This window comes from Mesoplodon mirus (assembly GCF_964341445.2).
Source record: "Mesoplodon mirus genome assembly, contig: SUPER_3_unloc_19, whole genome shotgun sequence".
In the NCBI taxonomy this organism is placed as follows: Eukaryota; Metazoa; Chordata; class Mammalia; order Artiodactyla; family Ziphiidae; genus Mesoplodon; species Mesoplodon mirus.
Window position 1 is genome coordinate 186370 of NW_028295568.1, and position 13327 is coordinate 199696.

The following is a 13327-nucleotide window of genomic DNA, read 5'->3' on the forward strand; positions in this document are numbered from 1 at the left end:
TCGCTGCCCCCCGGGCTGCCGTGGCCTTTGGCCTTTTGGTCCTCTCTAGTGGCTCTGCGGCCGCCTGAGCACGGGCCAGCTGCTTTGGGGATTGTCTTGCTCCCCGCTGCCTTGTGGTGGCTTTCCACGGAACTGCAGAGCTTGGGGCTCGTCAGAGCTCTGTCCTCTCCCCAGTGCTCCCTCCTCTCCCTTCTTCCCTTGCGGGCCTGGGACACTCTCTGTGAGCTGCCATTCTGTTCGCTCACTTTGCCTTCCTGTGGCAAGCTTGAGACGAGGGTCCCCTCATCGTCCTTGTCGGCTCTTGCTTTGACAGTCTTGCTGGTAGGTTCTGCTCCGACCACAGTCATGCCGGCCCCTGGGGAGAGGCTGGTGGACGTGCTGGAAGCATACTCTGAATTGTTCTCAGCACCTGCCAAGGCCGTTTTCCCGCTCCTCAGGGATGTTGTGGCAGTGTCCCCAGTGGCTCTGTTGGTTTTGCTTCCTCCGGGCCCGTCGCTGGCTGTGGCTGCTATGGCCGTGCTCCGCTCTTCAGCGGCAGGAGACTTGATCACTGCCGTGCTCAAAGCACCCGCTGCGGTGCCTCCTGCCGCCCCTGCTGTCTCCACCTTTGTCGTTGACTGCGATGCTGACGCTTTGTCGTGCCCTGTAGTAGGTTTTGCTTTCGCAGTGGCCACATCGGGCATGGTATCGGGCTTGTGGGAGTCCAGTTGGATTCCGTGCCCCCCAGCAAAAGCTGCAGGCGTGGCCCCGGCCACCTCAGGGCACGTGTGCAGGCTGCTGACGTTCACCTGGTCCTGATGCCCCTTTCCTTGGAAATCCTCCACGGCCGGGCTCCTCCCCTCCTGCTCCTCCTCGAACACAGGCATGCAGGGCATGTCCCAGACGGGAACGGCATAGGTGTTGCTTTCACTGTCCCCTGGTGGTCGCAGGAGGTAAATCAGCTGTTCCCACTCGGCGAAGAGGTCTTCCCGTGCATCCAGAGGGGGACACAGCTGCAGGTAGAAGCAGCGGCCAGTGGCAAGCTTCACGCGCAGCTGTTGTTTCTCACGATTGTGAGTGGAGATCCTCACGAACTCCAAGGGAAGGAGCCTGGTGAGCTCTAAGGTCTTTGCAGCCTTGTGGCTCTTTCCCTTGGTGGCCTGGCTGCGCTCGGCGTGCTTTTCACAGCCGGTGGCCCGTTGGGCCAGCAGCATGATGTCCGGGAGCCGGAGGACGGGGCTGGTGGATGTGATGCCCATGGTCACCAGGCCGCCCCAGTTGTGCACGTCAATCACTTCTCCCCTCTTCGTGACCTGGATGAAGTCACTCTCGAATATCGGCGCGTACTTGAAATGGTCGTATTCGCCCTTGTGCAGTTGCTGCTGCAGCTTCCCCGTGGTGGTGTTGAACAGGTCCACCCAGGTGCTGCTCTGGGCCGTGTGATACGGGAGCAGAGAGTCCCCACTCATGGCTGTCTTTGATCACGACAGGCAGCGCGGTTAAGGCGGCTCCCTGGCCCTTCCCTCCCTCGGCCTCACTGGCAGAAGAGCGAGCTGTGATGCTCCTGCGTCACACACGCGGCCCTGTGGCAGGTCTTCCAAGCCCGCCCCACAGGCCCCCACGTTTGCCTCCGGGTCTCCCAGAGGCAGGGGTGTGTGTAGGGGCACAGATGATCACAGTTGGGACGCTGTAGGGCGCCTGGAGCCCAGGCTGAATCTCTTCAAGTGTGTCGAGAGGTACGGTAGGCTCCCCCTCCGCCTCACCTCACTTCTGCTTCTGGGTTTTTATCTCCCCAAGAGGCTGTGGTGAACTTCCGTCCTAGTGAGAGAAGTAACCACTTTGTCAGCCTAACCCCCTGGCACAGCCTATTTATCCTCTGATGCCCTTTGTGACCTATAAGTGTCACAAAGCCCTTTGTGACCTATCACTGTCACAGAGCCCTTTGCCTCATCCCCCAGCTGCCCCCTCAGGGCAGGGCCCCCATCCTCTCCCAAACACCCCATTGCCCCCACGGAGGACAGGCCCATCCTGCCAGGGACTCAGGTGCGTTACCAAAATAAAAATGTCTTCAAGTGGGAAAGTTTTGTGTGGGTCCTTTTTCTTTTCCTCCCCCAAATTCAGCTACTGGATGAAATCTATAGCAATGTAAGACGATGGGATCAATTTGAACCATTTAAGCTCATGGTTTAATTGTATCGAATAGGGCAGGGTTGGCAGTGGCGGTCCTTACTCTGTCCTTTCATAAAATCTCAGTAAACGTGGACGATGGTGAGTGCCAGTTCCCCTGTGAAGCCTTCCCTAACCCAGAACTCCTTCCCATGCCCCAGACCCCCTCCTCTGAATAGATCCAGTCCCCAAACACACGTCTCTCATTGTATTTGTCACTCAGAGTTGTGATCATGACTCGTGCTGTCCTGTCTCCTCCACCATCTGTGTACCTCTGTGCGGGACCGGGGTGGCACACTGTCTGAAAGTTGTTGCACCGAGGTAGCTCCCTCTCTGCACCATCACCTGCCACCTTGAGCAAGTCCTTCAAATGCTCTGAACTTCCGCTTGCTTATCCGCAAAGTGGAAAGACGTGAGAATCGGAAGGGGGCACACACATTCAAGAACTTTATAAACAGCTAAGGGCTATGCACGTGTTGTTTTTCCCGTAAATTTATTTTATTATTTATTTTTGGCTTCTCTTGTTGGGGAGCACGGGCTCTAGGCGTGCGGGCTTCGGTAGTTGTGGCTCGCGGGCTCTAGAGCACAGGCTCAGTAGTTGTGGCGCACGGGCTTAGTTGCTCCATGGCATGTGGGATCTTCCAGGACCAGGGCTCGAACCCGGGTCCCCTGCGTCGGCAGGCGGATTCTTAACCACTGTGCCACCAGGGAAGTCCCTGTGCACGTGTTTTTAATGCATTTTCTTCCTTCAGACTAGTGTTTCCCTGCACTTGCCTGTGTGGAAATCATCAGATCAAAGGAGTGTGATGTGATCTTTTTGTAATTTCTCCTCCTTGGGTCCAAGGAAAAGCTGGTGGAGAGTAAAGCATTAATTGCGGCTCCCTGCAGCTCCTAGTCTTCTGGGAAACTCTGGGTTAATTCTGGGGTCAGGAACCTTGTTTGGCCAGGGGAAACAGTGCATATGTGTAGGTCTTGGGCTGGCTCCCTTTCTCATCAGTGCTCCCCACCAAGTGCCCACCATTCCGTCCACCAACAGAAGAGACCTCTCCCCAGCCTCCCGTGATGAGGTCTGTGGAAGTCACAAACTGGAGGTCCAATCAACAAGGATGCTCTGACCTAACAAATACTCTCCCTCATGTGAGGTTTAAGGATTTGGTTTTGGAGCCCCAGAAGAAAAAAGTTCCTGCAGATTTGGTGTGGAGAAACCCTTGTGAGCAGGGCATTCAAAAGTTGAATTAGTGGCTGGAGGAGGACTGGATGCTGGACGTTCCAGGAGTGAACGCTGGAATTCCAGGTGGGAGCCTGTTTCTGGCCGCAGCCCGGGTCATGCCAGAGGCTAGAGGTAGAAGCCTGGGAGCCAGACACAGCTCAAGGGTGGACTGGATGCTCTCGAGATAAGGCCAGCTAAGAGCTGTGAGCTCACTGAAGTTTGAAAACCGGCTCCCGGCCCCCACCGCTCCCTCCCCTCAATCTAGTAAAATTGATGGTCATCTCTGTAGTTTTGGAACATGATGGTAAGGATGGTGGTGCCGCGGGTTCTTGTGCTGGTCCTAGCTCAGGCTTGTTTGCTTGCTTCCTTCGCATACTACAGACAGGGCTTTGCATAGAGAAGTGGGCTGGTGGATCACTGTTCTGCAAAGATCCCATTGTGCGACTGCAGCAGGTTACCTTCTCTGAGCCTCAGTGTTCTCATCTGTAAAATAGGCATATCGTTCCTTCTTTTCCTAATAACCAAACAAGTGTTCTTGTACTTTACCTTAAATAAATGTCCTTTAAAGATGCCAAGCCTTTCTGACATCATTTTTGTGCATAAATACAAGTGATTAAAAGAGAAAGGCATTGGCCAATAACTTCATCACAACTGCCACGGTGATTGTAGGACCATCCTGATTTCAGAGTTAGTAAAATGTGAAAACTACAACACCTGTGTACCTACCATCTTGCTTCAGAGACAGAACAAACAGCAGAGACAGCACTAACAGCCTTGTGTCAACCTCCTTGACTTAGCCTTTCCACCCTAGAGTAAACTGTCCTCCATTTTGTGTTTACTCTTCCCTCAGGTTTAGCTACCGTTTTTTTAAACATGGACCCTATGCAATCCGTTGTTTGAGCTTGTTTCAGAATGGTTCCATGAGTGGAACTGTATCCCATTCTTTTGATGTTTTTAAAAACCATGAGAAGTTGATCTATGCTAATGTGTGTAGCTCATTTATTTTTCACTATTGAATATGCCAATCTCATCCTATCCTGCTGTATGAATTCTGCTGATGGAAATTTGGGCTGTTGCCCGTGTTGTGCTGTTAAGTTATTCTTGCTCTAAACATTCTCAGAGTTGTTTCTTAGACCATGTGTGTTTCTCCAGGGTATATACCTGGGCAGGGAACGGCTAAGTCTAGATGAGAGTGCTTGCTGTTCTGATTGCTAGCTAATACTGCCGCCCTTATTTCTGTCCACTGAATAGCCCGAGGGGACATGAGTCCTGTTCTGGCTCTGTTCACAGACCTTCAGGGGGAATAAGCGTTTATAAGATGAATAGGGGGGGGTGGATTCCCTGCTGGCGCAGTGGTTGAGAGTCCACCTGAGGATGCAGGGAACATGAGTTCGTGCCCCGGTCCTGGAAGATACCACAGGCCGCGGAGCGGCTGGGCCCGTGAGCCATGGCCGCTGGGCCTGCGCGTCCGGAGCCTGTGCTCCGTGACGGGAGAGGCCACAACAGTGAGTGGCCCGCGTACCGCAAAAAAAAAAAAATAATAATAATAAGAATAGCGGGATAGTGAAGGAGAGCTTCGCAGACCATAATCTGACTTTGAGCCATGGCCCTGGGGGGCAAAGCCAGAAAGGAGTGGAAGCCAGATGGAGCAGTGCTGTTGGCGCTGAGCATGCGTGTGAGGTGGGGCTGCCCTTGCCTGGACACTGGGTCTCAGACTGTGGCACAGCTGACATCACAGAATCCACTGTGAGGCTACGGCTGGGCTTCGGGACCTAGAAATTCAGACAAAACACTGCCTGCGTTCTCAGACTGTATGTTTTTTTATTTAAATTGCAGTAAGCAAGCTGAAATGGGCTCTCCAGGGGTATTTCCCAGAGCCCTGGTCCCCTTTGCAGCTCCCAGCTCTAGGTCCTATTGATGGACTTCAACGGTCACTGGCTCCATGGTCTCAGATGTCACACCGGTGATTTCCAGGCCCTGGCCACTCTCTGCTGTCTCTGTCATGGCCTCCACTCGGGTCCCTTCCACTGGCTCCGCCAGGATGCTCCCATGTTTATTTCGTGATGAGGCCACTGTCTTTTTTGTAAGTCTGGCTCTCACATTCCTGAAGAAAGAGCTGATCCTGCTGAGTATGTTGGTGGTGGGACCTGAACGCACTGGAGATAAGCTCCTGCCCGATTTGTGCGAGGTCTTGGACTCACTGGTGATAGGAGCATGGCTGATGCCTTTGGGAGCAGCGCCCTGCTCGCTGCCCCCCGGGCTGCCGTGGCCTTTGGCCTTTTGGTCCTCTCTAGTGGCTCTGCGGCCGCCTGAGCACGGGCCAGCTGCTTTGGGGATTGTCTTGCTCCCCGCTGCCTTGTGGTGGCTTTCCACGGAACTGCAGAGCTTGGGGCTCGTCAGAGCTCTGTCCTCTCCCCAGTGCTCCCTCCTCTCCCTTCTTCCCCTGCGGGCCTGGGACACTCTCTGTGAGCTGCCATCCTGTTCGCTCACTTTGCCTTCCTGTGGCAAGCTTGAGACGAGGGTCCCCTCATCGTCCTTGTCGGCTCTTGCTTTGACAGTCTTGCTGGTAGGTTCTGCTCCGACCACAGTCATGCCGGCCCCTGGGGAGAGGCTGGTGGACGTGCTGGAAGCATACTCTGAATTGTTCTCAGCACCTGCCAAGGCCGTTTTCCCGCTCCTCAGGGATGTTGTGGCAGTGTCCCCAGTGGCTCTGTTGGTTTTGCTTCCTCCGGGCCCGTCGCTGGCTGTGGCTGCTATGGCCGTGCTCCGTTCTTCAGCGGCAGGAGACTTGATCACTGCCGTGCTCAAAGCACCCGCTGCGGTGCCTCCTGCCGCCCCTGCTGTCTCCACCTTTGTCGTTGACTGCGATGCTGACGCTTTGTCGTGCCCTGTAGTAGGTTTTGCTTTCGCAGTGGCCACATCGGGCATGGTATCGGGCTTGTGGGAGTCCAGTTGGATTCCGTGCCCCCCAGCAAAAGCTGCAGGCGTGGCCCCGGCCACCTCAGGGCAAGTGTGCAGGCTGCTGACGTTCACCTGGTCCTGATGCCCCTTTCCTTGGAAATCCTCCACGGCCGGGCTCCTCCCGTCCTGCTCCTCCTCGAACACAGGCATGCAGGGCATGTCCCAGACGGGAACGGCATTGGTGTTGCTTTCACTGTCCACTGGTGGTCGCAGGAGGTAAATCAGCTGTTCCCACTCGGCGAAGAGGTCTTCCCGTGCATCCAGAGGGGGACACAGCTGCAGGTAGAAGCAGCGGCCAGTGGCAAGCTTCACGCGCAGCTGTTGTTTCTCACGATTGTGAGTGGAGATCCTCACGAACTCCAAGGGAAGGAGCCTGGTGAGCTCTAAGGTCTTTGCAGCCTTGTGGCTCTTGCCCTTGGTGGCCTGGCTGCACTCGGCGTGCTTTTCACAGCCGGTGGCCCGTTGGGCCAGCAGCATGAAGTCCAGGAGCCGGAGGACGGGGCTGGTGGATGTGATGCCCATGGTCACCAGGCCGCCCCAGTTGTGCACGTCAATCACTTCTCCCCTCTTCGTTACCTGGATGAAGTCGCTCTCGAATATCGGCGCGTACTTGAAATGGTCGTATTCGCCCTTGTGCAGTTGCTGCTGCAGCTTCCCCGTGGTGGTGTTGAACAGGTCCACCCAGGTGCTGCTCTGGGCCGTGTGATACGGGAGCAGAGAGTCCCCACTCATGGCTGTCTTTGATCACGACACGCAGCGCGGTTAAGGCGACTCCCTGGCCCTTCCCTCCCTCGGCCTCACTGGCAGAAGAGCGAGCTGTGATGCTCCTGCGTCACACACGCGGCCCTGTGGCAGGTCTTCCAAGCCCGCCCCACAGGCCCCCACGTTTGCCTCCGGGTCTCCCAGAGGCTGGGGTGTGGGTAGGGGCACAGATGATCACAGTTGGGACGCTGTAGGGCGCCTGGAGCCCAGGCTGAATCTCTTCAAGTGTGTCGAGAGGTACGGTAGGCTCCCCCTCCGCCTCACCTCACTTCTGCTTCTGGGTTTTTATCTCCCCAAGAGGCTGTGGTGAACTTCCGTCCTAGTGAGAGAAGTAACCACTTTGTCAGCCTAACCCCCTGGCACAGCCTATTTATCCTCTGATGCCCTTTGTGACCTATCAGTGTCACAAAGCCCTTTGTGACCTATCACTGTCACAGAGCCCTTTGCCTCATCCCCCAGCTGCCCCCTCAGGGCAGGGCCCCCATCCTCTCCCAAACACCCCATTGCCCCCACGGAGGACAGGCCCATCGTGCCAGGGACTCAGGTGCGTTACCAAAATAAAAATGTCTTCAAGTGGGAAAGTTTTGTGTGGTTCCTTTTTCTTTTCCTCCCCCAAATTCAGCTACTGGATGAAATCTATAGCAATGTAAGACGATGGGATCAATTTGAACCATTTAAGCTCATGGTTTAATTGTATCGAATAGGGCAGAGTTGGCAGTGGCGGTCCTTACTCTGTCCTTTCATAAAATCTCAGTAAACGTGGACGATGGTGAGTGCCAGTTCCCCTGTGAAGCCTTCCCTAACCCAGAACTCCTTCCCATGCCCCAGACCCCCTCCTCTGAATAGATCCAGTCCCCAAACACACGTCTCTCATTGTATTTGTCACTCAGAGTTGTGATCATGACTCGTGCTGTCCTGTCTCCTCCACCATCTGTGTACCTGTGTGCGGGACCGGGGTGGCACACTGTCTGAAAGTTGTTGCACCGAGGTAGCTCCCTCTCTGCACCATCACCTGCCACCTTGAGCAAGTCCTTCAAATGCTCTGAACTTCCGCTTGCTTATCCGCAAAGTGGAAAGACGTGAGAATCGGAAGGGGGCACACACATTCAAGAACTTTATAAACAGCTAAGGGCTATGCACGTGTTGTTTTCCCCGTAAATTTATTTTATTATTTATTGTTGGCTTCTCTTGTTGGGGAGCACGGGCTCTAGGCGTGCGGGCTTCGGTAGTTGTGGCTCGCAGGCTCTAGAGCACAGGCTCAGTAGTTGTGGCGCACGGGCTTAGTTGCTCCGTGGCATGTGGGATCTTCCTGGACCAGGGCTCGAACCTGGGTCCCCTGCGTCGGCAGGCAGATCCTTAACCACTGCGCCACCAGGGAAGTCCCTGTGCACGTGTTTTTAATGCATTTTCTTCCTTCAGACTAGTGTTTCCCTGCACTTGCCTGTGTGGAAATCATCAGATCAAAGGAGTGTGATGTGATCTTTTTGTAATTTCTCCTCCTTGGGTCCAAGGAAAAGCTGGTGGAGAGTAAAGCATTAATTGTGGCTCCCTGCAGCTCCTAGTCTTCTGGGAAACTCTGGGTTAATTCTGGGGTCAGGAACCTTGTTTGGCCAGGGGAAACAGTGCATATGTGTAGGTCTTGGGCTGGCTCCCTTTCTCATCAGTGCTCCCCACCAAGTGCCCACCATTCCGTCCACCAACAGAAGAGACCTCTCCCCAGCCTCCCGTGATGAGGTCTGTGGAAGTCACAAACTGGAGGTCCAATCAACAAGGATGCTCTGACCTAACAAATACTCTCCCTCATGTGAGGTTTAAGGATTTGGTTTTGGAGCCCCAGAAGAAAAAAGTTCCTGCAGATTTGGTGTGGAGAAACCCTTGTGAGCAGGGCATTCAAAAGTTGAATTAGTGGCTGGAGGAGGACTGGATGCTGGACGTTCCAGGAGTGAACGCTGGAATTCCAGGTGGGAGCCTGTTTCTGGCCGCAGCCCGGGTCATGCCAGAGGCTAGAGGTAGAAGCCTGGGAGCCAGACACAGCTCAAGGGTGGACTGGATGCTCTCGAGATAAGGCCAGCTAAGAGCTGTGAGCTCACTGAAGTTTGAAAACCGGCTCCCGGCCCCCACCGCTCCCTCCCCTCAATCTAGTAAAATTGATGGTCATCTCTGTAGTTTTGGAACATGATGGTAAGGATGGTGGTGCCGCGGGTTCTTGTGCTGGTCCTAGCTCAGGCTTGTTTGCTTGCTTCCTTCGCATACTACAGACAGGGCTTTGCATAGAGAAGTGGGCTGGTGGATCACTGTTCTGCAAAGATCCCATTGTGCGACTGCAGCAGGTTACCTTCTCTGAGCCTCAGTGTTCTCATCTGTAAAATAGGCATATCGTTCCTTCTTTTCCTAATAACCAAACAAGTGTTCTTGTACTTTACCTTAAATAAATGTCCTTTAAAGATGCCAAGCCTTTCTGACATCATTTTTGTGCATAAATACAAGTGATTAAAAGAGAAAGGCATTGGCCAATAACTTCATCACAACTGCCACGGTGATTGTAGGACCATCCTGATTTCAGAGTTAGTAAAATGTGAAAACTACAACACCTGTGTACCTACCATCTTGCTTCAGAGACAGAACAATTCCCAGCAGCACTAACAGCCTTGTGTCAACCTCCTTGACTTAGCCTTTCCACCCTAGAGTAAACTGTCCTCCATTTTGTGTTTACTCTTCCCTCAGGTTTAGCTACCGTTTTTTTAAACATGGACCCTATGCAATCCGTTGTTTGAGCTTGTTTCAGAATGGTTCCATGAGTGGAACTGTATCCCATTCTTTTGATGTTTTTAAAAACCATGAGAAGTTGATCTATGCTAATGTGTGTAGCTCATTTATTTTTCACTATTGAATATGCCAATCTCATCCTATCCTGCTGTATGAATTCTGCTGATGGAAATTTGGGCTGTTGCCCGTGTTGTGCTGTTAAGTTATTCTTGCTCTAAACATTCTCAGAGTTGTTTCTTAGACCATGTGTGTTTCTCCAGGGTATATACCTGGGCAGGGAACGGCTAAGTCTAGATGAGAGTGCTTGCTGTTCTGATTGCTAGCTAATACTGCCGCCCTTATTTCTGTCCACTGAATAGCCCGAGGGGACATGAGTCCTGTTCTGGCTCTGTTCACAGACCTTCAGGGGGAATAAGTGTTTATTAAAAGAATAGGGGGTGGATTCCCTGCTGGCGCAGTGGTTGAGAGTCCACCTGAGGATGCAGGGAACATGAGTTCGTGCCCCGGTCCTGGAAGATCCCACAGGCCGCGGAGCGGCTGGGCCCGTGAGCCATGGCCGCTGGGCCTGCGCGTCCGGAGCCTGTGCTCCGTGACGGGAGAGGCCACAACAGTGAGTGGCCCGCGTACCGCAAAAAAAAAAAAATAATAATAAGAAGAATAGCGGGATAGTGAAGGAGAGATTCGCAGACCATAATCTGACTTTGAGCCATGGCCCTGGGGGGCAAAGCCAGAAAGGAGTGGAAGCCAGATGGAGCAGTGCTGTTGGCGCTGAGCATGCGTGTGAGGTGGGGCTGCCCTTGCCTGGACACTGGGTCTCAGACTGTGGCACAGCTGACATCACAGAATCCACTGTGAGGCTACGGCTGGGCTTCGGGACCTAGAAATTCAGACAAAACACTGCCTGCGTTCTCAGACTGTATGTTTTTTTATTTAAATTGCAGTAAGCAAGCTGAAATGGGCTCTCCAGGGGTATTTCCCAGAGCCCTGGTCCCCTTTGCAGCTCCCAGCTCTAGGTCCTATTGATGGACTTCAACGGTCACTGGCTCCATGGTCTCAGATGTCACACCGGTGATTTCCAGGCCCTGGCCACTCTCTGCTGTCTCTGTCATGGCCTCCACTCGGGTCCCTTCCACTGGCTCCGCCAGGATGCTCCCATGTTTATTTCGTGATGAGGCCACTGTCTTTTTTGTAAGTCTGGCTCTCACATTCCTGAAGAAAGAGCTGATCCTGCTGAGTATGTTGGTGGTGGGACCTGAACGCGCTGGAGATAAGCTCCTGCCCGATTTGTGCGAGGTCTTGGACTCACTGCTGATAGGAGCACGGCTGATGCCTTTGGGAGCAGCGCCCTGCTCGCTGCCCCCCGGGCTGCCGTGGCCTTTGGCCTTTTGGTCCTCTCTAGTGGCTCTGCGGCCGCCTGAGCACGGGCCAGCTGCTTTGGGGATTGTCTTGCTCCCCGCTGCCTTGTGGTGGCTTTCCACGGAACTGCAGAGCTTGGGGCTCGTCAGAGCTCTGTCCTCTCCCCAGTGCTCCCTCCTCTCCCTTCTTCCCCTGCGGGCCTGGGACACTCTCTGTGAGCTGCCATCCTGTTCGCTCACTTTGCCTTCCTGTGGCAAGCTTGAGACGAGGGTCCCCTCATCGTCCTTGTCAGCTCTTGCTTTGACAGTCTTGCTGGTAGGTTCTGCTCCGACCACAGTCATGCCGGCCCCTGGGGAGAGGCTGGTGGACGTGCTGGAAGCATACTCTGAATTGTTCTCAGCACCTGCCAAGGCCGTTTTCCCGCTCCTCAGGGATGTTGTGGCAGTGTCCCCAGTGGCTCTGTTGGTTTTGCTTCCTCCGGGCCCGTCGCTGGCTGTGGCTGCTATGGCCGTGCTCCGCTCTTCAGCGGCAGGAGACTTGATCACTGCCGTGCTCAAAGCACCCGCTGCGGTGCCTCCTGCCGCCCCTGCTGTCTCCACCTTTGTCATTGACTGCGATGCTGACGCTTTGTCGTGCCCTGTAGTAGGTTTTGCTTTCGCAGTGGCCACATCGGGCATGGTATCGGGCTTGTGGGAGTCCAGTTGGATTCCGTGCCCCCCAGCAAAAGCTGCAGGCGTGGCCCCGGCCACCTCAGGGCACGTGTGCAGGCTGCTGACGTTCACCTGGTCCTGATGCCCCTTTCCTTGGAAATCCTCCACGGCCGGGCTCCTCCCGTCCTGCTCCTCCTCGAACACAGGCATGCAGGGCATGTCCCAGACGGGAACGGCATAGGTGTTGCTTTCACTGTCCACTGGTGGTCGCAGGAGGTAAATCAGCTGTTCCCACTCGGCGAAGAGGTCTTCCCGTGCATCCAGAGGGGGACACAGCTGCAGGTAGAAGCAGCGGCCAGTGGCAAGCTTCACGCGCAGCTGTTGTTTCTCACGATTGTGAGTGGAGATCCTCACGAACTCCAAGGGAAGGAGCCTGGTGAGCTCTAAGGTCTTTGCAGCCTTGTGGCTCTTGCCCTTGGTGGCCTGGCTGCGCTCGGCGTGCTTTTCACAGCCGGTGGCCCGTTGGGCCAGCAGCATGATGTCCGGGAGCCGGAGGACGGGGCTGGTGGATGTGATGCCCATGGTCACCAGGCCGCCCCAGTTGTGCACGTCAATCACTTCTCCCCTCTTCGTTACCTGGATGAAGTCTCTCTCGAATATCGGCGCGTACTTGAAATGGTCGTATTCGCCCTTGTGCAGTTGCTGCTGCAGCTTCCCCGTGGTGGTGTTGAACAGGTCCACCCAGGTGCTGCTCTGGGCCGTGTGATACGGGAGCAGAGAGTCCCCACTCATGGCTGTCTTTGATCACGACACGCAGCGCGGTTAAGGCGACTCCCTGGCCCTTCCCTCCCTCGGCCTCACTGGCAGAAGAGCGAGCTGTGATGCTCCTGCGTCACACACGCGGCCCTGTGGCAGGTCTTCCAAGCCCGCCCCACAGGCCCCCACGTTTGCCTCCGGGTCTCCCAGAGGCTGGGGTGTGGGTAGGGGCACAGATGATCACAGTTGGGACGCTGTAGGGCGCCTGGAGCCCAGGCTGAATCTCTTCAAGTGTGTCGAGAGGTACGGTAGGCTCCCCCTCCGCCTCACCTCACTTCTGCTTCTGGGTTTTTATCTCCCCAAGAGGCTGTGGTGAACTTCCGTCCTAGTGAGAGAAGTAACCACTTTGTCAGCCTAACCCCCTGGCACAGCCTATTTATCCTCTGATGCCCTTTGTGACCTATCAGTGTCACAAAGCCCTTTGTGACCTATCACTGTCACAGAGCCCTTTGCCTCATCCCCCAGCTGCCCCCTCAGGGCAGGGCCCCCATCCTCTCCCAAACACCCCATTGCCCCCACGGAGGACAGGCCCATCGTGCCAGGGACTCAGGTGCGTTACCAAAATAAAAATGTCTTCAAGTGGGAAAGTTTTGTGTGGTTCCTTTTTCTTTTCCTCCCCCAAATTCAGCTACTGGATGAAATCTATAGCAATGTAAGACGA

The 13327-nt window shown here is 54.8% G+C and overlaps 3 protein-coding genes across 3 annotated transcripts; all 3 read right to left on the reverse strand.

Moving 5' to 3' along the window:
* Positions 1-630: 630 nt before the first annotated feature.
* LOC309801641 (Golgi-associated RAB2 interactor protein 4-like) lies at positions 631-1448 on the reverse strand (the record flags this gene model as incomplete). The annotated part of the gene is made up of 1 exon (XM_082646724.1): positions 631-1448. A coding segment is annotated over one exon (818 nt), but the record flags the coding sequence as incomplete, so codon positions are not given.
* A 3818-nt stretch (positions 1449-5266) lies between these two features.
* Positions 5267-7048, reverse strand: LOC309801644 (Golgi-associated RAB2 interactor protein 4-like; the record flags this gene model as incomplete). The annotated part of the gene is made up of 2 exons (XM_082646725.1): positions 5267-5977; positions 6296-7048. 2 exons carry the CDS (start codon positions 7046-7048, stop codon positions 5267-5269), a joined length of 1464 nt encoding a protein of 487 aa, XP_082502851.1.
* A 3812-nt stretch (positions 7049-10860) lies between these two features.
* Positions 10861-12642, reverse strand: LOC309801645 (Golgi-associated RAB2 interactor protein 4-like; the record flags this gene model as incomplete). Its single annotated transcript, XM_082646726.1, has 2 exons — positions 10861-11598; positions 11890-12642. 2 exons carry the CDS (start codon positions 12640-12642, stop codon positions 10861-10863), a joined length of 1491 nt encoding a protein of 496 aa, XP_082502852.1.
* Positions 12643-13327: the final 685 nt, after the last annotated feature.